Source organism: Suncus etruscus, chromosome 8, assembly GCF_024139225.1.
Source record: "Suncus etruscus isolate mSunEtr1 chromosome 8, mSunEtr1.pri.cur, whole genome shotgun sequence".
NCBI classification, from domain to species: Eukaryota; Metazoa; Chordata; class Mammalia; order Eulipotyphla; family Soricidae; genus Suncus; species Suncus etruscus.
In genome coordinates, this window is record NC_064855.1 from 117683713 (window position 1) to 117709129 (window position 25417).

General features: G+C 46.4%; 2 protein-coding genes across 3 annotated transcripts in view; one reads left to right on the forward strand and one right to left on the reverse strand.

Annotated features, from left to right (window-relative positions):
* Window positions 1-6011, forward strand: part of TPP2 (tripeptidyl peptidase 2) — a 55207-nt gene extending 49196 nt beyond the window's left edge. For both annotated transcript variants that reach the window (XM_049778613.1, XM_049778614.1), the window contains 5 exons: window positions 219-315; window positions 577-707; window positions 2458-2665; window positions 3492-3611; window positions 5112-6011. In XM_049778613.1, the coding sequence (XP_049634570.1) occupies window positions 219-315; window positions 577-707; window positions 2458-2665; window positions 3492-3611; window positions 5112-5201 (646 nt within the window). In that variant the 3' untranslated portion in view covers window positions 5202-6011. The remainder of the gene's footprint in view (window positions 1-218; window positions 316-576; window positions 708-2457; window positions 2666-3491; window positions 3612-5111) is intronic.
* A 3125-nt stretch (window positions 6012-9136) lies between these two features.
* On the reverse strand, window positions 9137-17913 carry METTL21C (methyltransferase 21C, AARS1 lysine). The gene is made up of 4 exons (XM_049778525.1): window positions 17904-17913; window positions 14551-14702; window positions 12118-12235; window positions 9137-9531 (listed from the first exon to the last, which is right to left on the reverse strand). Exons 1-4 carry the CDS (start codon window positions 17911-17913, stop codon window positions 9137-9139), a joined length of 675 nt encoding a protein of 224 aa, XP_049634482.1.
* Window positions 17914-25417: the final 7504 nt, after the last annotated feature.

Sequence of the window (25417 nt, forward strand, 5' to 3'; positions counted from 1 at the left end):
CTGTGAGAATCTCATTTGGATTGTGGTTCTTTTGGTTTTTGTCTTCTCAGGCAAACATACTTGATACCGACAGATAATGCTTCTCTGCTAACAATTGCACTTGTATTTCAAGTGGATGCTGTGATTGTTGTATTTTCTGCAATAAATTTAGATTCTAGGAAAGACAGATCACATTCTTTCTACAAGAAATGAAGTACCATTTCTGTCTTGTCTTGCAGGCTAGATTCTAGTGACATTTACAATGAATTGAAAGAAACGTACCCCAATTACCTTCCTCTCTATGTTGCACGACTTCATCAACTGGATGCTGAAAAGGTTGAACGTGTTTATTTTTTATTGGGGGGGAGGATGGAATGGGGAGAGCTACACCCAACAATGTTCAGGGCTTGCTCCTGGCTCTGAACTCGGGAATGACTCCTGGCCTTTCTCGGGGGACCATATGGAATGCCTGGAATCAGACCGGGATTGGTTGTGTGCAAGGCAAACACCCTCCCTGCTGTACTATTGTTCCGGCCTATTTCTAGCCAATCCTTCATGGGTCCACACCTTCCTGACCTATTCCTCCTTTCTCCCCAGGAACGCATGAAGAGGCTGATGGAAATCGTAGAGGCTGCCAATTCTGTCATAGCTCACATAGACCAGACGGCACTGGCCGTGTATATTGCCATGAAGACCGACCCCCGGCCCGATGCCGCTACTATAAAAAAGTACCTAACCAGTAAATAATCCTTCTTGCATCTCAATTTTTAGTTCTTAAAAAAAAAGAGGGTTCCTCTTTCCTGGGGTTCTCAGTGTTTCATGACCAGATGCAGCCAGAATTGGGGAGTGGTCACCCTCCCTAACGTGCTCGGTCATCCACTACTGTACCGCCATTAGTGCAGCCGTGGTGTGGAGATTCCTGTGTCCAGGACCCTAGGGACAGTCACCTTGGACTCTGGTGTTCCCTGGATATGGGATGAAGTTGATTGCTCCTCCCCATAAGTCAGTGATGGCTAACCTTTTTGAGCTTGCGTGTCCAAACTGCCACACAAAACCAAAGAATTTCCTCAAAAAAGCCAACACGTCAATTAAACCTTAATAACAATATTGTAGTATTTTAAACCTATGCAGCACGTGCCGCATATCTTAATTGCGGACCTTCTTGAGTGCTACAAGGCCTTCACGTGCCACCGCTGGCATGCGTGCCATAGGTTCGCCATCATGGCCATAGGTGGTTCATAAATTGCTTGTGAACCAGCAGCACTAAGAGCCCCTTGGGCTCACTGTAAAGGTGCACATGAGGCAAGGCCCAAAATGAGAGGTTTAGACTTGAAGGGGCCTTGTAGGAACATGAGCTTCTAGCTTTGCCGTCCAAGGTGTACTGCTGTGGGAAGCAGAGCACCCTACTTCCGGGATTTGTGGGGCCTTAAATGGGAGCAGCAGAGGGCCACTTATGTGGCCCATAAGTGGCATTTAGCATGTTGAGTCATTTAACAAAAAAAGGAAGAAAAAGAAGATGCTCTTGCAGGTAACTTCATGGTAGATTGGCCAGGGTATTACACAGTTTCCACCCACTTGGCCTTCTGAGTCCTGCCCTATGCTAGTATGTTGCCAGGATGGGAACCAGCCACTTGTCCCCCGGCTAGATCACAGAACAACAGACTGTTGAAGCTGCATGTGAAACCTCCCACCTTGAGCAGGTCAGCTAGTCTCTGTGCCTCAGTTTTCTGCTGTGCTAAGCAGAGGTAATAAATACTAATGACTTTATAGAATTTGAAGTCACCGAAATTAAATGAGTGGATCAACAAAATGCCATCAAATATATTCTAGTGTGTCGAACGCAAACACGTTTGCTTGCTCTGTTTTGAAAGACAAGGTCAGGCTGAAAGAACTTTGATTTGTCCCTCCATACACATAAGCAGTTTATAAGGAGTGCAGTCACTGAAAAGACTGTTCTGATGGAAAGTCTTACAGCCCAAAGAGTTGCTTTTCAGGCCACACCCAGCAATGTTCTGGGTTTTCTTGGGGTTCACCCATAGCATTGCTCAGGGGACCATCATTGAATTGGACCAGGGTCAGCTGCGGGCTAGGCTGAGAACATTGACCTCCGGCTCTGTCTCCATCCAACTGCACGAAGAATTTTGAGCCCTGTAATCTTTCACCTCCATTGCTTTCAGCATTTCTGTTTTAACCAAGTTGAAGGATTCTGACTAATAGAACTTCAGCTAATCTGAAGGCTGATGTTTCTCTAAAATTGAGAGGCTTACTTGGTCTACAATACGTGTGTATGTGTCTGTGTTTCTACATTAACAGAATAGAAGGCTGCATGCAGATCAGTTGACCGACAGCTTGTGTGTATGTGTGTGAACTCGTGTGTGTATTCGGGGCATCACAGGAAGCTGCATGTAGTCATTTCCGTGAGGCCTGGGGCCCTTGGGCGAGAGTGCCCGCCACTGAGGGGTCCTGCTCTCTCCGCAGTGACATGGACAAGCAGAAGGCAACCCTCATCGACGCCCTGTGCAGGAAGGGCTGTGCTCTGGCCGACCACCTCCTGCAGACCCCGGGTCAAGATGGGGCTGTCTCCGGAGACCTGGGAGCCCGGGAGGAGGAGGGTGAGAGCTTGCTGGACTCACTGACCGACACATACTGGGAGACCACCAAGTGGACAGAGCTCTTCGACAGCAAGGTGCGTTTTGTGCAGCTGCTGCTCTGACGTGTTGTGTGTGTGCGTGTGAGCATGCACTGTCTTGTCTCTAACCTGCTCATTGGGGAAGGGACTCTAGAGCAAATAAATTAGGCTCGGCTAGACTCGGAACATGACATGGAGGTTAGCAAGAGCTTGTTGGGCCCCTGGGTAGCTATTTGGTTCTGATTTTGACTGGCTGCAAACCTGCTCCTAAGCCACACTGATATCCGAATATATTTGAGATTGTATGTGGTGATCATGTGATCAAGTTAGTTATGTGGTTAAAATTAAGAGCTAATTCTAGAAATTATCTTAATATTTTCCCAGGCTGTGTCTATGGATCAGGTAAGAGGAAAGGTGCAGGGTAATGAAGAAGAGGGAACCGGAGGCAATGAATTCTGTTGAGGGGAAGTATTTGTTATCTTGGGTCAGAGTGATAGTACAATGGGGGAAGGCTCTTGCCTTGCCTGAAGCCAACCTGGGTTCACTCCCCACATCCCATATGTTCCTCATGCACCTCCAGGAGTAGTTTTTGAGTGCAGAGCCATGAAGAAGCCATGAGCAAGATGAGTGTGACCCAAAACATATGCCTGTGCCCCCCCACCCACACACACGTCTCCAGGGGTGTGCTCAGCACATGTGAGGCCCTGAACTCTGTCCTCACCCCTGCTGGGAGAGGCCCCTCCTGATTTCAAGTATCTTTGATTTGACACGATTGATTTAAAAACTCGACTCTTCTGAAAGCCTTGGCTTCTTCTGACTTAGAGGCAAATGCTTTTGAAGGTAAATGTCCCAGGTGACAGGCTTTCTCTGGGTTCCCCTGCAGGTCCTCACGTTTGCATATAAGCACGCACTAGTGAACAAAATGTATGGGAGAGGCCTCAAGTTCGCAACTAAGCTCGTGGAAGAAAAACCAACGAAAGATAACTGGAAAAATTGTATTCAGGTAAAGTTTTCCAACGATCAGAGTTACCTGTCACTTTGTTCAGCACTACCTGGCTAAAGTGATAAGCACTAAGCCCACGGGGTGATTAAAACACAGCAGGGCCCTTACGTGAGGAGCTGTTCCACTAGTGACTGGAGTAATGAGATAAAATGAAATAAAAATACACAGTGTGACGGAACGTTGGTGAGCTATTTTAAATTTGGAGACACTTTCTGCTCTTCCCCATAAAACCTGTGTTTGCTCAAGTGTTTTTCATGTGGGTCAAATGTGTTGGTGAAGTTGATTTTGTTAGAAGACAGCAGGACTGGGGTGGGAGGGGATACGCAGCCAGTGAGGTGATGACAACCTCCCACCAACGCTCAGTGGCCTCCCAAAAACACCCAATGTTGACTCATTCTAAAATGGTGGTGCTCTAAGCTATCTGGTTTTCTTCTTTTAGACTGTTTCCCTGGTTTTGTTCTGTCTTGTTCTCCATACGGAGGATATCTTCCGCACAAGGTCATCCAAGTATTGAAATGTCTAGGGCTCAGGAACCCTCACCTTGTCTTTGTCTCTGCATGATGGGCCTCTGCTTGCAACTGGGTGGACAGTGGGCCTGCCCTCTCCTGCCGTCCACTGGCCCTGCTCTTTAGTCCTGTTTTTCTCTGGATCTAATCTGATAACAGGGCTCAGGGGAAATGCTGTGGGCTCTGTCTGGCTGCTATCTCCAAGTTTCTACCTCACAGAGAGGCTCTTTCTGTGAGCTCTTCGTGTGTCCCTATCTGGTACACCGCTCAGGTTTGTGGCTGTGGTGCAGAAAGCCCCAATGTGGACAGTGCCGGGGAACAGCCCTCTTAATGAGGGCTCCCCACCGGCTTCCCAGTGGCAGAGGCAATTCTGACCCCTGTTCTGCTCTCTGAATCCTCCCCCCTCCCCCAAAGCTGGTGCAAACTCCTCTGCTCCTGCACCTGCAGTGGCCTCTGTGCCCCTCTTTAAGCCCCCCCCCCCCCCACTACCCAGCCCTCTCCTCTCCTGCTTGTTGTCCACCTCCTCAGGGATCTCTCATTTTCCACTCTAGCCTGGTGGGGTCAGTTTTTCCAGATGTGCTTCTCAACAGGGGCCTGTTGGCCTTCTGTTCTCCGCTTTGCTTTTGTACTGGTGGGCTTTCCTGCTAGAACATTCTTGTCCCCAAAATAACTGAGTTCAATCCCACCCTGTTGATGGGTAATGTCAGGTTTGCCTTCACAGAGTGCTCAGAGCACAGCAGAGAGGAGGAAGGAAGAGAGCAAGGCTGGATGAGTGGGAAGGAAGGAGGGAGGAAGGATATCATACAGGCACAATGGGTCTGTGTATGGAGAGGTGCTGAGTGGGGGCCACAGTGGGTAATGAAGGAAAAGTTCTGCAGCTCCCATCCCAGGAACACTGGCTACAGGATCCGCCTGGCAGGGAGAACTTGGCCCTTGGTGCTCGGGAGAACTCTGCTCTTCACTAACATGTCATACATTCTCTCTCTCCTTACAGCTGATGAAGTTACTTGGCTGGACCCACTGCGCGTCCTTTACTGAAAACTGGCTCCCCATCATGTACCCGCCTGATTACTGTGTTTTCTGAACTAGGAACCACAGCTTGGGATTTTTTTTTTTAAAGGAAGTTTTATAGTGAATGGATATAAAGCGGCTTTGTGGCATTTTTAGTCTACTGCATGTTCTCCTCCACTATCCGATCCCGATTATTAAAATGATGAATTTATCCGAGGATTCACGGCTTGTGGCTGCGTCCATGTGACCCGAGGGCACCGGCCTCTGGGTGATCATTCTCAAGACCCGCCTGCGGGTTGCAGCTGGTCCACGCAGGAGGGATTTTTGAAAACAGGGACCTTTAAGTGCAAACCTGTACAATTCTATTTTTTATTTTATAAGCGAACAGGGTTTTAAACATGCTGGACTTTAATTATTTTTTTTGATTGTATGAAGGCCTTAAAAAAAAGCTACATTAAGTGTAGCTAAAATTATTTATTGGACTAAAAAGCAACAGTGCTTTTCTTGACATAGATTTTTCTTTTTTGTTTATTTGCCCTTTTTTGCCTCTTTTTTTTGTTTGTTTGTTTTGGCAAACGTTTACATTCGATTAAGGGGTACAGAATACAAATAAACAATGAAACCAGCACAAATATGCGACAGTTGCTGGAACAAAACTTCTATCACTGATCTTCCCAGCTTGGAATTCTTTCAGGCCAGCCATTTCTCACATTCTTGTGACGTCCAAAGCATCGAATGAACTCATGATTCATGTAAAAGTGCCAGACTGCTCAATCTTTTATCAGGTATTGTAAAGATACATATGGAATGTCACTTCAAGTGGAAATAATGGAAACATGTGAATATAGGTGCAAAACAAAGGTCACAATATACCATATGCACTGATACCTTAATTTTTTTTTTATAAATAAAAGTGACTATTGAAGCTTCTTAAAGTTGGTCTTTGTTTTTCATAAACAGGATACATTCAACCCAGAGGCAAAAAATGTCAACACCTGGTGACTGGCATTCCTTGTAGGCTTACAGTTACCTGGTAATTCTTATTTCTGGTACTTCTTGAGTGGCGAATGTATATTTAGCCATCTATCATATCTTTCTGTCTACTTGTTTCTCGTACTCTTTCTCAAAAAACATTAGGACACACACACACATCCACAATATTCAAAAGCCTCTTGTCATAACAAATGTGCCTTCCCGTGGATGATTTTTGGTTTTTGTTTGTTTGTTTGTTTTGTTTTTGGGCCACACCTGATGGTGCTCTGGCTCTGTGATTAGAAAATACTCCTCGGGGGCCGGGCGGTGGCGCTGGAGGTAAGGTGCCTGCCTTGCCTGCGCTAGCCTAGGACGGACCGCGGTTCGATCCCCCGGCGTCCCATATGGTCCCCCAAGAAGCCAGGAGCAACTTCTGAGCGCATAGCCAGGAGTAACCCCTGAGCGTCACAGGGTGTGGCCCAAAAACAAAAAAAAAAAAAAAGAAAATACTCCTCACAGGCTGGGGGGTGGGAGGAATCCATATGGGATGCCAGGGATTGTACCCGGCCAATCCTGAGTCAGCCAGTGTGTGCAAGGCAAATGCCCTTCTGCTGTGCTATCACCCCGGCCCCTGTGATGATTTTCTAACCTTTCTCCCATAGACTTTACCACTGTAAGAACTTCCAGTTTCTTTTTCTAGTTGCTTATAGCCATTTCTTTGGTAAATAGGCCTTTTTAATTTTTTTTAATTAGAACCTTTATGGCAAGTAGAATCGTTCATGCCAATCCTTCCTACACAGAGTCCTCCAAGGCCCAGTCTATGAACAGCCACATCCATGTTCTCTGACAGACACACACAAGTTCTCTTAGAGGTAGGTTCAGTCCTGCTAAGGAAATTGACAAATTAACACTCTGGCACTTTTTTTTTTTGATGATTTTTCTTTCCTTTTCCTCTCAACGCTTTTGTATCTTTGAATCTAGGGTATTTTTTTTAATTTTTTTATTTTTAATTATGAGAACAAAGATACAAAGAAAGAGGACAAAGTAAAGTTACAGTAGAAGGACAATCGCCCATAACATAATTCTCAGAAGTCCCCTTGCTGATATCTTAACTTTGAACTTTCAGCCAAAGAACATTAAGATAAATAAAACAGAATCCATGTACAATTACTTTGTCCCTCAAGTCCCCAGATTGTAACACATTATAATATTTCTTAACAGCACACAAGGAAATCTAAAGCCATAAAACTTACGTAACTCCTTAAACATTAGAGGCATAGTATTTTTTACTTCCATGCACATGCATATTAGCTTAAGTTAACCTCAAATTTTAAGTCTTTTTCTTTAAGGATTAGAGTCAAAGGAGCACAGTAAAAACAGTGTTAGAGTGGCAATTGTTGTTTGCATAGGCCCACCAAAATATGAGGGGCATGGAAAGGAATAACCTTGGCCTAAATACAAAGAGACCCTACCCCTGAAGTTTCCTGGCATAAGACCAACTCTAGGCTCCAGGCAAGCTAGATCGTCCAATCCAAGACATTGTCTGTAGTGCCAACACACTTTTCACACAGTCTCTGTTGTTGGTATCATGTTTCTGTATTAAAGATCCTGGAATCTGCATATCCTGCATTGAAGTCAGGATGTGGAGCGTCCTCTCGTTTCACCTCACAATTCAAGGGTAATGCAGGAAGCCCTGTCCTGTAAGCAGGTCGTTGTTGTTGTTAAGTCTTCTCAGTGTTAAGGGAAGTCTCTTTTAAGCAGGTCGCTGTCTGAGCAGTGGTGGGGTCTTCCGTGGTAGAGGATTGCTTCCAGGTGATGTTATAGACAAACTTGGATGTTTCGTGGATGGCTTCTGTGGTTAAGGGGTGAATGGAAAATGCCCTTTCTTCTGAGGCCTGTGGCAGGTCGTTATGTCAATGTTCAGGGTGTAAGGTCCCTTTGCACTACAAGATTTGTGTGTTCCAATCTCTATTAGATAGGATCTTATTTGTATGTATAGTATTTTCCCATTTTAATGTGCCTATGCAAAAAAGGAGCAATGCCAAGTGGTGTTATTGGCGCATATGGGGGCCGTAAGAAGTCCAACAATCCCCATGACATGGTTCAATCATAAACTTTTGCTCATTTTTAAGAGATTTATTTTTATTTTGTTGGGGTTTTTTGATTTTGGGGACACACCCAGCAGTACTCAGGAATCACTCCTGGCAGGCTCAGGGGACTATATGAGATGTGGGGACCAAACCCAGGTTAGCTAAATGGAAGGCAAACACCCTACCTGCTGTAGTATCACTCCTGCCCCAAAGTGGTATATTGTTAACTTATTGAGTTGAAATGTGCTCTTTATACATTCTAAATGAGTTACTTCTCTGTTTCTAAAGTGTTAATGCAAACCATTTATTTCAGTATGTTTCTTGATGGTGTGCTTTGAAGATGCAAGGGGATTTTGTTTGTTTGTTTGTTTGTTTGTTTGAGTTTTTTTGTTTTTTTTTGGTCACACCCGGCAGCGCTCAGGGGTCACTCCTGGCTCAGAAATTGCTCCTGGCAGGCTCGGGGAACCATATAGGACACCGGGATTCGAACCACCGTCCTTCTGCATGAAAGGCAAACACCCTACCTCCATGCTATCTCTCCGATCCCTGGGTTTTTATTTTTAGATAAGCTCCACTGAACTATTTTCCATTTATGGATTGTCTTAGAAATTGTCTTATTCTAGAAAGTTATAGCAATATAAAGTAATGTCTATTCTAAGTGTATGCTTTTGTTGTTTTCTATTTGGAGGTCACACCTGGTAATGCTCAGGATCTATCCCTGATTCTTGCACTCAGAAATCACTCCTGAGTGATTTGGTGGACTTGAGGGCTCCTATCTGATGCCAGGCATCAAAGTCTAGTTGACCACATGCTAGACAAGAACCCTCCCTGCTGTGCTATGTTGTCTCAGTGAACTGCCTTCTCAGTCCTCTAAAATGGAATCTTCTTGAACTGTTCAAAGATACACTAGAGTTTGGAAAAGTTTTGGTTCTTTTTACCCCTTAGTTCAGTCCCATTTCAAAATCCCTTGAAAAAGTTTGACCGATGACTCTGGAAAGTCAACCAAGAGGGTGGTGTCAAACAGCTGCTTGAACCTCCCTAGAAACTCGTAGTCAGTGCTGAGCCTGAACTTGTTTGCCCAGAGCAGCACAGTGCCCGGCTGGCAGAGGTGGACCATGGTGGCCAGCAGCTGGTCCAGGCAGTAGTGGTGGTAGACCACATCGCTGGCCACCACGTAGTCATAATAGAAGGAGGCTTTGGGGAAGTTCCGCTCCAGGCCTTCTCCCCACACTAGCTCCTTCACTTCGGGTAGATGCGTCGCACAGCTCAGCGTATTCCTGAGTAGGTTGTACTGAAGGTTTCCCAGGACATCGGGCAGGTCCGTCGCTGTCACTTGAGCTCCTAGGACAAGAGAGACCCAATGTGCCTTGGGCAGCCACAGCGGAACCCGTGCACAGGACAATCTCAGACAGACAAACAACTTGGCCTGATGGAGCCGGGAACTGGGCGGGCTTAGTCCCAGCTGGATCATGCTCCTGGTAGAGCAGCCCTGATACCTCTTAATGTCCACCAGCAGCACTCCAGCCCCAAACCATGACAACCACAGTGTCCCCAGACCACCACTAAATGTTCTCTTAGTGGCAGTCACCCCCCACTGAGTGAGATATACTGACCAAGAAGGACATTTCTGTCTCCCAAGTGTTGACTTCAAGAGTGGTGCTGTAGGGGCCGGAGCAATACCGCCAACCTGGGTTTGATCCCCAGCATCTCATAGGATCCCCTGAGCACTGCCAGAAGTGGTTTCTGAATGCAGAGCCAGGAATAAGCCAACAGTACCAACAGGTGTGACCCAAAAACCAAAAAAAGTAAAAGGAGAAATAATGATATGCATGATGTCCCTTCAGTAACAATATTGCAAACCACAGTGACTAAAAGGGAAAAAAGGAAGTGCAAAGAGAAGGAAATATGTCTGCATAAAGGCAAGGGTGGAGGAAGGAAACTGGGGACATTGGTAGTGGAAACTGCACTTGGTGAAGGGATAGTTGTTGGACATTGTGTGCCTGTCTGAAATAATTATGAACAACTTGTACCTAGCTCACTGTGAGATAAAGTTCAGTTAAAGATTATTAAAAAATGAAAATGTTAAAATTAAAAAAATTTTGGTTTTTGGCCCACACCCAGTCGCTCAGGGGTTACTCCTGGCTATGTGCTCAGAAATTGCTTCTAGCTTGGGGAACCCAGGGGATTGAACTGCGGTCCATCCTAGGTTAGGGCGGGCAAGACAGACACCTTATGACTTGTGTTACCACTCCGGCCCTTTTTTACTTTCTTAAAAGAATAAAAATGGGCAATAAATAACACAGGTAAGGCATTTGCCTTCTACACAGCTGTCCTGGGTTCCATATCTGGCTTCCCATAAGGTGCCCGAAACTCAGGAGTAATTTCTGAGTGCAGAGTTAGGAGTATCCCCCCAAATGCTGATCATTCAACAGGCATGGAGGGGGTCAGGTTCTATCCCCAGCACTGCATAGACCCAGGCAGTGCTGGGAGTAACCCTGAGCACAGAGCCAGGAGTAGTGCACTTTTGTCCCCATAGCCAGGTGTAGACTAGAACAATAAACAGATGAGTGGGGCTATATTGGGCTGCATATAAATGAACATATTCAAGTTCTTGACTTTGTTTAGCATGACATTTGTCCTAGTTTTTCTTCTAGAATTGGTGGATCTTATAATGTTATTTTTGTCTTAACTAGTTTCCTTTCTATCGATGATGATCTACTTTATTATCATCATCATTATTACTGTTTGGGGGGGCCACATCTGATGATGCTCAGAAGTTACTCTTGACTCTGCACTCAGGAATCACTCCTGGAGGTGCTAAGGGCACCTATAGGATGCCGGGGATCAAACCTGGGCCAGCCACATGCAAGGCAAATGCTCTCCCCGCTGTCCTATGATTCTAGCCTCGATAAAAGTTTTATTTTGCATGACTTCCTCTCCTCCCTAAATCCATTACTCTGAAATCCTCCTGGAAACAGTAGTAACAAATGCTCCTATAAATGACCCTATTTCCAAATCCTCTGGAAGAGAATTGTCTTAGATCTACCTGGATTGTGCCCCTCCCCTTACTTGGTACCCGCAAGTTCATTCCATGTATCTGAGCTATGAATCTCCAAGTTAACCCCTTGGATTAACTCATTGTTTTCTTCACAACTACTTAACATAGTGAGCAACAAAAATCAGGACAAGCAGCTTGGCTGAGCTGTCCACAGCAAATTCTCCACTCATAACCCCAGATCCACAACTTCCTCACTGTTGTGTTTTGTTTGTTTGTTTGTTTGGTTTGGTTTTTGGATCACACCTGGCAGTGCTCAGGGCTTACTCCTAGCTCTACACTCAAAAATCGCTCCTAGCAGACTTGGGGAGACCATGTGGGATGCTGGAATTCGAACCACCATCCTTCTGAATGCAAGGCAAATGTCTTACCTCCATGCTATCTCACCCCCAGCTCAGCTCTGGGATAGTGGATTCTAGTGCTCTCCCTTTTTTTTGCAGGGGTTCAAAGGTTGGCATCACAGTTCAGGCCCAAAGCTCCTCCCAGCTGGTAGTGTGGGCCCAGTGAGGGGCTTTGTTTTTTTTTGTTTGTTTGTTTGTTTTTTCTTTCTAGTATTTGGGCCACTGGGATGAGAGAGACAAGAAAGAGATAGTGAAGGAGAGGGAGAGAATGGAGAGAGAGAGAGAGAGAGAGACAAAGACAGAGAGAGACAGACAGAGACAGGGAGGGAGAGGGGGTAAAGGGAGAAGGGTAAGAAGACAGGAGGAAGAGGGAGGAGGAGAGGGAGAAGGAAGGAGAGGTAGGGAGAGGGAGAGAGAGAAAAGAGTGACAGGGAGAGGGAGAGAGAGGGAAGGGGAAGAGAAGAGGGACAGGGAGGGAGAAGGGGAGGGAGCCAGTGAAGGGCTTTGTAAATCCAGGAGGAGTAAGCGCACCTAAGATGCTGGCCACAGTGGACACTAGGCCTGGTCCAGCACCAATTTCTATCACCTTTGCATCTTGGAGATTCAGTTCTTCTGTGTGTTCCTCCAAATACTGACACAAAGCCATTGCCTGGGGGAAAAAAAAAAAAGGATCTGATGGGCAGCACACATCCCATTCTCTGACTAAGATATCACGCAGCTACTAACCCAAAACAAAGGTGTTTCCTCATCTTCCTCTTTTGGGGGGGGGGGGGTTTGGATTACACCCGGCAGCGCTCAGGGGTTTCTCCTGGCTCTATGCTCAGAAATCCCTCCTGGCAGGATCAGGGAACAATATGGGATGCTGGGATTCGAATCACTGTCCTTCTGCATGCAAGACAAATGCCTTACCTCCATGCTATCTCCCCACCCCCGATCTTCCTCTTTTCTTGAAACCTCTCCTTTGAGGTGTAAAACCCACCTGGGTAGGTACTTTTGTCTCTCTTGACCTTACCCTTTCTGGTGAATTAGAAATTGGTTTAATAAAAAGAGTTCTGCTTGGCACTCAGAGATACCACCAGGATGACTCCTTGACTCTCCTGACTGGCTTGGTTTATTAATCCTTTGTAGCTACCCTACCTGCTTCATACCCATATGCGTGGGGTTGGAGATACAGTGCATGGGGTGATCTCACAAACGATTGTATTTTACACCCAATATGTGTCCACGTAGGCTGCAGAATACCGCAGTTATCTGCAAGGCAGCAATAAAATTAGCTGCATGCCAGCAGAAGCCACAAAGCTGCAAACACTGGGTGCTGCAAGGTTCGTGGGCCCATTGAGTTGGCTGCCAGATGGAGTGAGGTTCCCACCCAGGGACAACAATTTGTATCTGCCCAGGTGCCACCACCGCCAGCCTAAGTTTAAGAGAGGAGAGAGAGAAGAGTAGAAACTTTGTATTCCTGAATGCAGTCTGAAGTCTGCTGCCTGCCAGACATTCCCTTTTATACTTCGGAGGAAATTATCCATTGCAGGGTGGCATGTCCAGGGATGTGTGCAGGTCCCACTGCCATTACAGGGACATTGACTAATTCCCTTAAGTAGATCAACCCCTGGTCAGCACAACTCCATGATGCCCCAGCCAGTACTCGACACAAGTCCACGTTGCCTGTGTCATGCATTCATTGACTCCCTAACCAAGATTACTCAAGGTGTTTCCATGGACCTTCCTGACCAGTACCAAGCACGTGACCACAGACATCTGGCTTGTCATGCATTCCTCATACCCCAGTCAACAGCCAATGTGCACCCACAGAGCTCCTGTCCCATCTGTTGGTTTACAGCTTGGTTCTCCCCAGAACAAAGATCATCCCTGTTTATCCGTTTTCAACTTAGTTTTACCCAAAACAGATTTTCCTACTTAGCATCTCTCAAGCAAATCTGGGTGGAACTGCCTTGGGATAGGCCTTACCCGCTTGGGGTTGGTCTCTGTACTAAATAAAAAATGTAGTCTAGGGGCCAGAGCAATAGTACAGTGGTGGGGCATTTGCCTTGCACGCGGTCAACTCAGGACAGACTCAGGTTTGATCCCTAGCATCCCATATGACGACGGTGAGCACTGCCAACGGTGGCCCAAAAAAGGAAAAACAAAAGAACAAAAATCAAGGGTAACCCCTGAGTACCACTGGGTGTGGTCCCCCAAACCCAAACAAAAAGTAATAATAATAATAATAATAATAATAATAATAATAATAATAATAATAATAAAAAGAAAGAAACTGCAGTCTGGCAGGCAGCTCTTCTCAGCTGGAGCAGCTTAAAGAGGCAGATTGCTACTTGGCCAGCGAATTTCACTCTCAGCTTTGTTTGGATTATTTCCTGCAACAACCCTCGCTCCAGACTAGCTTTCCCTGAATGAAAATACAGGCTTTACGACCACTACTCCACCACTCTGGATTCATCCACAGAGCCTTTGATCGCGTAAGCTCCAAAAACAAAATAGTTGGTGTTTCTTGTGCAACCAATAATAAGAATGTTTTTCGTCTTATTTCCTGGTATATTCAAATTAATTTTAGTGTAAAACAATACTTTTTATTTTATTTTTGGCCACATACAGCAGTGCTCAGGGTTGCTCCTAGCTCTGTGCTCAGCTGAGGGGACCCTGTGAGATGCCAGGAATTGAACCCTGGTCGACCACATTCAAGGCAAACGTCCTACTCACTGTGCTATTGCTCTGACCCCTAATGTAAAAACAACATTTTAAAAAAATGCAGTCTAGAAAAAAATCAATTGCTGGGAAAGAGGCTCAGTATCTGCAGAACCCAAGAGCACCACCCACGTGTCCACAGGGCAGTAGGGATCCTGCAGTGGGAGAAGCACCAAACATTAGGACGGGACAGTCTGCATGTCAGCATGGATCTGGGCTCTCTGTCCCCGGTGCTCCCCACACCCTGATTTAACTCCTTACCGCCGGCCACACCAAGGCTCCGTAGCTCTCAATCGACTCTTGAAGGACAATCTTCCTGCCTGCAAACAGATAGTTCTCCTGCGTGTAGCTGGCATAATCTGTGGGAACAAATTTCTGGAGGCTTCGAAGAGACAGTTCAGTCTTGTTAGAATCTGTCGGGCAGAAAGTAAAATAGGTTTCACAACACAATGAGCTAATGTAGGCCCGGAGAGATAGCACAGCGGCGTTTGCCTTGCAAGCAACCGATCCTGGACCAAAGGTGGTTGGTTTGAATCCCGGTGTCCCATATGGTCCCCGTGCCTGCCAGAAGCTATTTCTGAGTAGACAGCCAGGAGTAACCCCTGAGCAACGCCAGGTGTGGCCCAAAAACAAAAACAAACAAACAAAAAAAAAGAGCTAATGTAACTAGATAGTATCATTGGCAAGATAGGAAGACTCATATTTTTGCTTGTTTTGTTCATGCTTAGGGCTCATTTCTGGCTTGGAGCTCAGGAAGTACTCTTGGTAGTGTCCAGGGACCATATGAGAAGCTCTGTCATCTGCAAGGCAAATGCTCTGCCCGCTGTCCCCCCATGGGTCAACTCTACACAGAGATTGAGTGGCCCATTTGGGCTGGAGAGATAGCACAGCGGTAGGGAATTTGCCTTGCATGCGGTCGACCCAGGAGAGACCGTGTTCAATTCCCAAAATCCCATATGGTCCCCCAGCCTGCCAGAGGCTATTTCTGAGCTCAGAGCCAGAAGTAACCACTGAGCACCGCTGGGTGTGGCCCCCAAACCACCTAATCAATAAATAAAGTTTAAAAAAAAAAAAGAGAGAGACTGATGGCATCAGTGACAGAGACTGAGTTTGAGCTGGATGGCAGAGACAGAATTTCAGATGTGACTTTTTTCAGCCTTGAAAGAAAGACCCAAAAAGGCCCTGGAAATGCCCTGGGCCCAGGAAAGCCCTTTTCCTCTGCTGAGGCATGGACAGAGAAGGGGTATGCCATCCCTGCCCTCCTTCCTGGGCAAGAAAGAGACAGCCCCCTTCCCAGGCTAGTGGAGGAGCTTCTGGGCACAAAAGGCCACAACAAGCTTGGCCTATTTTTAGGTGCTGAAACGAAGGCACATTCCCACATGTTGACGGGAATGTGGACCCTAATCCTCCCTACAAGTGCTCGTTTGAAGGTATAGGTCACTCCCAGCTGGCCCAGCTCCAGAGGCCTGGGACAGCTAGTCAGCTGAGCCTGACTATTAAGTTACGGCAGCTTTAAATACACCTTTACACGATGACCCGCTCGCCCCTCCTGGGTTTCATATGGGATGAGAGGAAGGGGGACCTGACCAGGTTGGCTTCGGGGCCACTAGACTGTGGCAGATGCTGCAGAGTATTGAAGAATGAAAGTGCACTCACCCAGGTTTGATCCCCCATCACGGCAAGGGTTCCCTGAGCACTGCCAGAAGTGACCCCCTTGCAGAGCCAGGGTTACGTCCTGAGTACTGCTGGATGTGGCCCAAAGACTGCCAAATAGAATAAATGAGCAGTGAGTCAAGTCTCAGGAATGAGAGTGCTAGGGTCATTTGACTGCATTTGGGACTCAGCAGAAGAGTAAAAGCTGTGGGTACCAGGGATGCAAGGTCACCAGTAACTTGGAGCTTATTGCTTTGTTACTTGATTCCTGAGGGTTTTAAATATATATATATATATATGTATGTATGTGTATGTATGAATGTATATATATGTGTATGTATGTGTATGTATGTATGAATGTATATATATATATATGTATATATATATATATATATATCTGAACGTGAGCAATCTCGGGAATCTTGGGAAAGAGAGGGCGGCCCAACCCCTTTCCTGCTGAAGCCATGCCTGCTGCATCCATCATCCATAATTGCCATTTTGCCTATGGCCCTGCTTCACCAATTCTCTGCAGAGATACCAATCTGTCCAAAACTCCAGGTATACCAATATTTGGGCCGATATCGCCAGGGTTTTCTTGGGAGTGAGTGTGGGTATGCTCCTGGTACATTCTCGTACTTCCAAGAGATCTGGCAACTGAGAATAAGCAACAAAAAAGCCACAGTACTTGAATTCCTGTATAACTTTGCTCTCACTTACCTGGAAACAAATGCATTACAGTCAATTATGTGATGCATTTTCTTTAAAGTAAATCATATGTATTATTGAAATAACATTGGTTTATAGTGTCCAAACCCCTGTACATGGCTTTCTACTTCTACACATGCTAGAGCAGGATCACTGCCATACATTGATTCCCTTTACCCATTATCTTTTTTTTACTTTTTTGGACGGTGAATTGGGCCACATTGAGCGACGCTCAGGGGTGAACTCCTGGTGGGCTTGAGAAACCATTTGTGATGCTGGGTTTCAAACCTCAGTCATCCACATCCAAGACAAGTGCCCTCCCTGCTGTGCCATCACTCCTGCCCCACCCAGTTCATCTTTTACCCCCAACACTCCTTTCCCTTTTCCCCTCTAATCTTGTTCTCTTGTCTACATCTCAATATTGGGATGGTGGCAGTGGTGGTGGTTTTGCTTTATATGTTTTCTTTAGTTTCCACAGATGAGTGAAATCAAACACATTTGTCCTTCTTCACCTAATGGAGTTCAATCAGTGTGTCTTCCCTTAAGGTTCACCCATGAAGTCATTCTTAGAATGACCATCTCTGGTTCTAAAGGTTTACTTGGAACCAAGAGTGGAATGTGAATTTTGATGAGCTGAACTGAGTGACCAACTTGTGATGGTTGTGAAGAGAGAATAACCATATGCTAGTCAACTATCACTTCCTGCGGGAATGTACTGACACATATAATAAGAAGCTGAGTTTGATTTTGATTGATTTTGACCCAATGATGCTCAAAGGTCACTTCTGACACTGCAATCAGAAATCATGCCTGATGTTGCTGAGGGAATCATATGGGATGCTGGGGATTGAAGCTGGGTTGGGTATGTGCAAGGCAAGTGCCCTCCTCACTGTGCTATCACTCTGACCCCAGGAAGCAGAAAATGGCTAGAGATGACCAACATTCTCCTAGAGGGCACAACAAGGGAAGGCAAAGGAACAAACCACAATATACAGGTGGGTGAACTGGTTTTGGGTAGAAGAGGCAACACTAAATTATAGTTTGCCAAGTCTTGTGGTGTAAGTTCTATGATAGCAACTGCTAGAGAACCTCAGATATGATCAATGACCAATGACCACAATGCCTTTAAGAGCACAGGTGGATAATGCATAATAAACTCTGTTCCTGATGAGTTCTAAGTATAACTAATTTCTTTCTATTTTTTATGGCTGGTGACTTTTCTGGACTCTGTTTTATCATAAATGTATGTTGCTTACTGATGGCCATGGCTAATGCCTAGTTTGCAAGTTTCCTGAAATTGAGGAGCTGGTGTGATTTAGTGGGCGCAGGCCATGGGAGAAGAGTTTCTGCTCTTGTCATCTGAGACTTTCATCAGCAGAGTCAATGTCAGGGACTTGCCAGGAGGGAAGGATTCCAGGTTCTGAGGCTCCTTCGCCCTCCCATCCTCCCATTCCTTCACATAGAACATCTGAAGACTCGTTTTTCTCTCAAGACTAGGCAAAGTCCAGAGACTCATTAGGGATCATCATTAAATTAATGGACAAACTGTAAGTGTGTAGAGGCCTCTCCAACACTGTCAAGAAAGATGAATCCCCCCTAAATCCCTTGGAAATGCTACAAAGATACAGACATTTATGCCTCTTGCACATTCAGTATTTTCATTGTCTTTACTATCTTCATAGTTCAGAAATGTTATAGGTACATTTTTTTTTTTTTGGTTTTTGGGCCACACCCATTGACGCTCAGGGGTTAATCCTGGCTATGTGCTCAAAAGTTGCTCCTGGCTTGGGGGACCATATGGGACGCCAGGGGATCGAACTGCGGCCCGTCCTAGGCTAGTGCTGGCAAAGCAGGCACCTTACCTCTAGCGCCACCACACCGGCCCCTATAGGTGCATTTTTATATAAAATTTGTTTTTTTGTTTTTGGGCCACACCCAACAGCATTCAGGGGTTACTCCTGGCTCTCTGCTCAGAAATCGCTCATGGCAGGCACGGAGGACTTTAAGAGATGCCAGGATTCTAACCACCATTGATCCTGGCTTGGCCGCTTGCAAGACAAACATCCTACCACTGTGCTATCTCTCTGACCCCAATTTTTTTTATAGAAAGATTTTGATTTTTACAAATTGAATAACATTTTGATTCAGGAGAGTTGGAATATGATTTTACTACTAAAGTAGTTATAAATAATTATGGGCGTTGGGCCACACCCAGTGTTGTTCAGGGGTTACTCATATTTCTGCACTCAGAAATTACTCCTGGCAGGCTTGGGTAACCATATGGGATACCTGGGATAGAACCCAGGTCGGCTTGCATGCAATGCCTTACCTGCTGTGCTATTGCTCCAGCCCAGCCCAGATTGTGATATTTTTTTTTTTTTGGAGGGGAACCATACCCAGCAGCACTCGAGTTACTCCTGACTCTGCACTCATAAATCACTCCTGGCAGGCTCAGGGGACCATATAGGATGCTAGGGATTGAACTGGATTAGCCGTGTACAAGGCAAATGCCCTACCTACTGTGCTATCTCTCTGGCCCCACAGATTGTGAGCAATTTTTAAGGCTCTCTTTGGCCTTTATGACATTTCTTCTATTAATTTTTTTCACCACTGAGTTCCTGCCCAGAAATGTAGCTTAGTGTCCTAAGGGGAGAGTACTCTGTGCTTCATAATTATTCCCCTTTCCCTCTTTTTCTGCAGTGTCCCCCTATATGGCCCCCTGGGTCCACCAGGAATGCAGAGTCAGGAGGCAGCCCTGAGTACAGCCAGGTGTGGCCCCCACAAACCAAGCAAAAAGTTTCATTGCAAAAATGTAACGATCAGGGGCTGGAGCAATAGCACAGTGGGTAGGTAGAATGTAGTTGCCTTGCATGCGGCTGGCTCAGGTTTGATCCCTAGCATCAGTAGTTACTCCTGGCTATGTGCTCAGAAATTGCTCCTGACTTGGGGACCATATGGAATGCTGGGGATCAAACCGTGGTCTGTCCTCGGTCAGCCACGTGCAAGGCAAATACCCTTCTGCTGCGCTATCGCTCTGGCCCCATGAGGAGTAATTTCTAAGCACAGAATCAAGAGTAACCCCTGAGCGCCGCTGAGTGTGTCCCCCAAAAACTAATAATCAACTTTCTATAATGGACACACACCATTTATAATGTCAGATAAGTTCACAATGAAGAAATAGGAATTATATTTAAATTAATGTTTGCATAAGGTCATTTTTTCTGAAGCTTCAATAATAAGAAAAATCTAGAATATTAGGTAAACACTACAGTGGTCAGTTTTCTATCTCCACTAATAGGAAATTATTATGGTGCACATTAGAAACTAAGATTGTGGATCTGGAGAGATAGCACAGCAGTGGGGCGTTTGCCTTGAATGCGGCCGACCGGGGAGGGACTCTGTTCGATTCCTGGCATCCCATATAGTCCTCTAGCCTACAGGAGCGATTTCTGAGTGCAGAGTCGGAAGTAATCCCTGAGCACCACTGGGTGTGGGCGAGAAATCAATCAATCAATCAATTTTAAAAAAGAAAGGAAGGAAGAGGGAGGGAGGGAGGGAGGGAGGGAGGGAGGAAGGAAGGAAGGAAGGAAGGAAGGAAGGAAGGAAGGAAGGAAGGAAGGAAGGAAGGAAGGAAGGAAGGAAGGAAGGAAGGAAGGAAGGAAGGAAAGGAGGGAAGGAAGGAAGGAGGGAAGGAAGGAAGGAGGGAAGGAAGGAAGGAAAGGAAGGAAGGAAGGAAAGGAGGGAAGGAAGAAAGAAAGAAAGAAAGAAAGAAAGAAAGAAAGAAAGAAAGAAAGAAAGAAAGAAAGAAAGAAAGAAAGAAAGAAAGAAAGAAAGAAAGAAAGAAAGAAAGAAAGAAAGAAAGAAAGAAAGAAAGAAAGAAAGAAAGAAAGAAAGAAAGAAAGAAAGAAAGAAAGAAAGAAAGAAGAAAGAAACTAAGATTGTGTGTTCATTACAGCACCATAAACATTTTTCTAATTTAGAGTTCAAGGGAAGTAAAGATGTCACTAGAGTTAGAGAACAAATTTCCCAAAAACATAGCGGGTGTTGAGAAGGGAAGGGGTTTACCTCTTGGGGGTAGCTCCGAGCTGTCCTCCTGCATTGTCCCCTCCTCTCTCGCTGTGCTCCAGCAGTTTGGGGGGTCCAGGCCAGCCCCCAGATGCTGCTGGTCCCAGCTCAGACACACATCCATTCCCGGAGCCTGCAGTGAAGAAGAGAGAACCAGCCCTGCTGCCTTCGCCAGTCCTTCGACGTGGCTCTGAAAGGCCCACTTAGCACCTTAGCATCTGCCCCGTGCCAAGAAGTGCTGCTTGTCAGCTTAGAGCCCAGAGTCAGCTGCCAAGTCTGCGCACAGAGCTAAGCCTGGCATGGCACCAACCACGCCTGGGTCTGATCTCTGCACACAGCAGAGCGGATCCAGCTGCTATGTGGCTGGAGCGCAGACATGCTGGAAGAGCTGGTGTGGAGTCTTCCTGAGGAACCTCTGCTCAGTCAGGCCTCCCACGGGGTGCATGACATCACACATGCAAAGCCTGGACTTGAGGCCACCGCCGGCTGCTTTCCTTTCATTGGAGCCTTTATTGCAAGATGGTAGGAAGTATTCGGGGCTGCAGCCAGAGGCCTGCCTTGGCTCTGATTTGGACTCTCGGTGACTGGTTTCAGCTCCTCCTGCCATATCTTCATCAGCAAAACGCTAGGAGGATCTATGGGCCTGGAAGAAGAAACCGGGGAGGGTGTTCTCCTTCAACAAAGCTGACCTGTTCTATTCCCGGCATCCCAGAGGGTCCCCTGAGCACCACCAGGAATGATTTCCTGAGTGCGGAGCTAGGAGGAATCCCTGAGCACTGCCAGGAGTAGCTCCAAAACAAAAAGTAAACCCTAGGAAAGTCACAAGAAGCTCGGCAGGGAGGGTTGCTGACCTCACGGTCACAGTGCCAACAGGGGGACCCCTGTCCCTAGACTGGAGCTCTGGCTCAGCCCTCAGTGCTCATCAGTAGTGCAGGATTAAAGAGTTTGGGGTGAGGGGATATTAGGAGATTAGATGGGTTTTTGGGGGCCTATACCTGGTAGTGCTCAGGAATGATTACTGGCAGTGCTCAGGGGAACATATGGGATGCGGGGGATCAAAGTCAGGTTAGCCATTTGCGAGGCAAACACCCTCCCCACTGTACTATTGCTCTGACCCTGGGGGTGGTGGTGTTTGTTTTCTTGCTTGCTTGCTGCCAGCCACACCCAGCAGTCCCCTATGATTTCTCCTGGCTCTGCACTCAGTAATCACTGGTGTGGAAAATGGAACCAAGTTGGCCACATACAAGGCTGTGGCCCCAGCCCAGAAGGCTTCTGAACTTCTGAACAGTTCCTCATAAGTGCCTGGGAATCAATTCGCACTGTTTGGTAAATGGCGCAGAAGAGATCTGAGATTTCTGAGCTTCCTTTCATGGCTGGTGTGTGAAAGAGATCTGCCTGGGGCACGGTTAGCTTTTTGTAGAAAGAAGAAAAGAACTCGGACCAGAACAATACACAATGGGTAGGCATTTGCCTTGCATATGGCTGACTGGATTCGAACACGGCATCCCAGATGGTCCCCCAAGTACTGCCAGGTGTGATTCCTGAGTGCAGAGCCAGGAGTAACTGAAAAGGAAAGAAAACGAGGTTTCAGCAGACCTCTGCCATTTCAGGTTTCAGTAGGCCTCTGCCCTTCCCCCAGCATGCGTACATGTGGCACTGCACATAAGCTCCCAGCCTGCAAAGTTCCAGTAAATAACCACCCACATCTTTCCATAAAATGTAACCTTGAGTCTTAATGATCTTCTTTGTGGTAATAATATTTTCTAGGTCATGATGTTTTTCGAACCCTGTAAAACGGTTATAGTGCAGCTGCAACTGCAAGATAAGATGAAATGACATTGCCCATTTGAAATAATGCTTGTTCTTTGTGCCTCCCTAAAATGTACCCTATAAAAACCCTGCTTAATTCTTGTGCAGGGTCTTTGTTCACTGGCTAGCTCTGAAGAGTGCTGTGGGCATTGAACCTGGCATCAGAATAAAATCCTCACCCTTGCTAATTGCATGGTCTCCAGCGCTTTCTTGGAGCCCCACAGGGCCGTTGGAGGGAGGGAGCTGTAGCTCTGGAACCCAACATAACCACTGAGTGTCACCAGAGATGACACCGCTTCCCCCCAAAAAAGTGCCTTAAATTATAAGAGTGAGGGCCCGGAGAGATAGCACAGCGGTAGGGCGTTTGCCTTGCATGCAGAAGGATGGTGGTTCGAATCCCGGCATCCCATATGGTTCCCCGAGCCTGCCAGGAGTGATTTCTAAGCGTAGAACCAGGATTAACCCTGAGCACTGCTGGGTGTGACCCAAAACCAAAAAAAATTATGAAAATGATTTATATATTAACAAATTTAAGAATAAAACAAACTCAGCCAGTGGAAGCTAGGAGACAGGGCTGCATGCCTCCCACTCTCTGTCTCTGTCTCTCTCCATGAAACAGCCCTCCAAAACAGTCCACAGTATCCCATTGCAGCTAGCTACATGAGCTGAAATAGAGACTTAAATTTCGCTTTAAAAAAAGAAGCGAGGGCCTTGGAGCTGGGGGTTGTTAAGACCCAAAAACTTTCTGGCTGCAGGGAGCATTTTGCTCCGCCTGGTCTGGGTTTGGACCTTTTATTCTAGCTTCAAAATAGACCTACCCCTAGCACAGGAGATGTAATACAGGAGTAAGCACTTGCCCTGCATGCAGCTAATCGAGCTCAAAAAAAAAAAATCCCAGGCACCCCATAGGGTACCCTAGCCCCACTAGGGGTTATCCATGAGCACAAACTTAGGAGTCAGCCCTGGTCACTGCCGAGTGTGGCCCAAACAACCACCCAGAAAACCTGACCCAGGGTCAAAAAAAGTTCCCATGGCAAGCACAAGCCTTCCAGGGCTTTCTAGTGAGACAGCAAGAATCAAAATAACTCTTCCAAGAAGAGTTGGGACATCAGGGCAGCAGGCTAGATCTTCCCAGAAAACATCCAACCACTGCAAAGAAGTTCAGGGAAAGGAGAAAGGGGACAGGATACAAATGCTTGGCAGGAGCCAAGAAGCCCTTGAACTAGAACAGGGACCAAGGAAATTCAAGCATGAGGCAAGTGGGATGGAATGAACCCCCCCCCCCCGAGGCTTGTGAGGGGCCATGTAGAACCCCCAGCTGAATGAGTGGGAACTTAGCTTGCAAAACCCATTCGCTGCTGCCCCTATACACACCCTCACTTTCTTCCTGCTCTCAGGCTGGTTTTGAGCACCAAATCTCCTGATTCTGGATCTTTGCCTGCCTGTGCTGTGGCCTTCATCTTTGACAACACCCATCATCTGGAGTGGGTAGGTTGAGCTGAATTTCTGCCCACATCTGCCAGCCCCAGACCTCTTGTTCCTTGGCTCTAGATCAGCTGCCCTGCATGGCCACACTCAGCTCTAAAAAGTCATCAGCAGTCACAGGTGAGGAGCAGGAAGTCGAGCTTCCTCACGATTCTCTAAACAGTTTTTCTTCCTTCCTTCCTTCCTTCCTTCCTTCCTTCCTTCCTTCCTTCCTTCCTTCCTTCCTTCCTTCCTACCTTCCTTCCTTCCTTCCTTTCTCCTTCCTTCCTTCCTTCCTTCCTTCCTTCCTTCCTTCCTTCCTTCCTTCCTTTCTCCTTCCTTCCTTCCTTCCTTCCTTCCTTCCTTTCTCCTTCCTTCCTTCCTTCCTTTCTCCTTCCTTCCTTCCTTCCTTTCTCCTTCCTTCCTTCCTTCCTTCCTTTCTTCCTTTCTCCTTCCTTCATTACTTCCTTCCTCCTTCCTTCATTACTTCCTTCCTTCCTTCCTACCTTCCTTCCTTCCTTCCTTTCTCCTTCCTTCCTTCCTTCCTTCCTTCCTTTCTCCTTCCTTCCTTCCTTCCTTCCTTTCTTCCTTTCTTCCTTTCTTCCTTTCTCCTTCCTTCCTTCCTTCCTTTCTTCCTTTCTCCTTCCTTCATTACTTCCTTCCTTCCTTCCTTCCTTCCTTCCTTCCTTCCTTCCTTCCTTCCTTCCTTTTTTTTGGTTTTTGGGTCACACCTGAAGGTGGTGCTCAGGGGGTTACTCCTGGCTTTGTGCTCAGAAATCACTCCTGGCAGGCATATGGGATGCCTGGATTTGAACCAATGTCTGTTTTGGATCAGCTGCGTGCGAGGCAAACACCCTACTGCTGTGCTGTCTCTCCAGCCCCTCTAAACAACCTTGAAGCATAGACTGTCATGTCTGCACCTACAGTGTTACGTGTTTATTTAACTCATTCTGCAACTTGACACAGGGAAAAGGAAACTACATCTGGAGAAGAGTGAGTATAGCACACAGGGTACTTACCTTGCATGCAAATGGCCCTGCTGGTTCATGAGAGTCCCCAGACCACTGTAAAATCAATCCCCACCTTGTGAAATTAACCCATGCACCATATTTCCAACCCCATATTTCCAACGGGTCTGAAGCAGGAAGGGTAGCCGCAAAGACTGGCTGCCATCTTACAGTCCCCCAACTACCAGCAGAAGTGACTCAATAAACACAGTCAGGAGTTAGTCCTAAACACAGCTGGGTATGTCCCCCCCAAAACAGAAAAGTTACGACCATATAGGATGTCAGAGATAAAAGCCAGTTTGCTGCATGCAAGGCAAATGCCCTATTCTCTGCACTATCTCTCCAGTCCCTAAACTTTATGTTTTAATAAAGAAAAAAACTAAACACACTCACACACAAAATTGAATACACAATATGAGCAACAC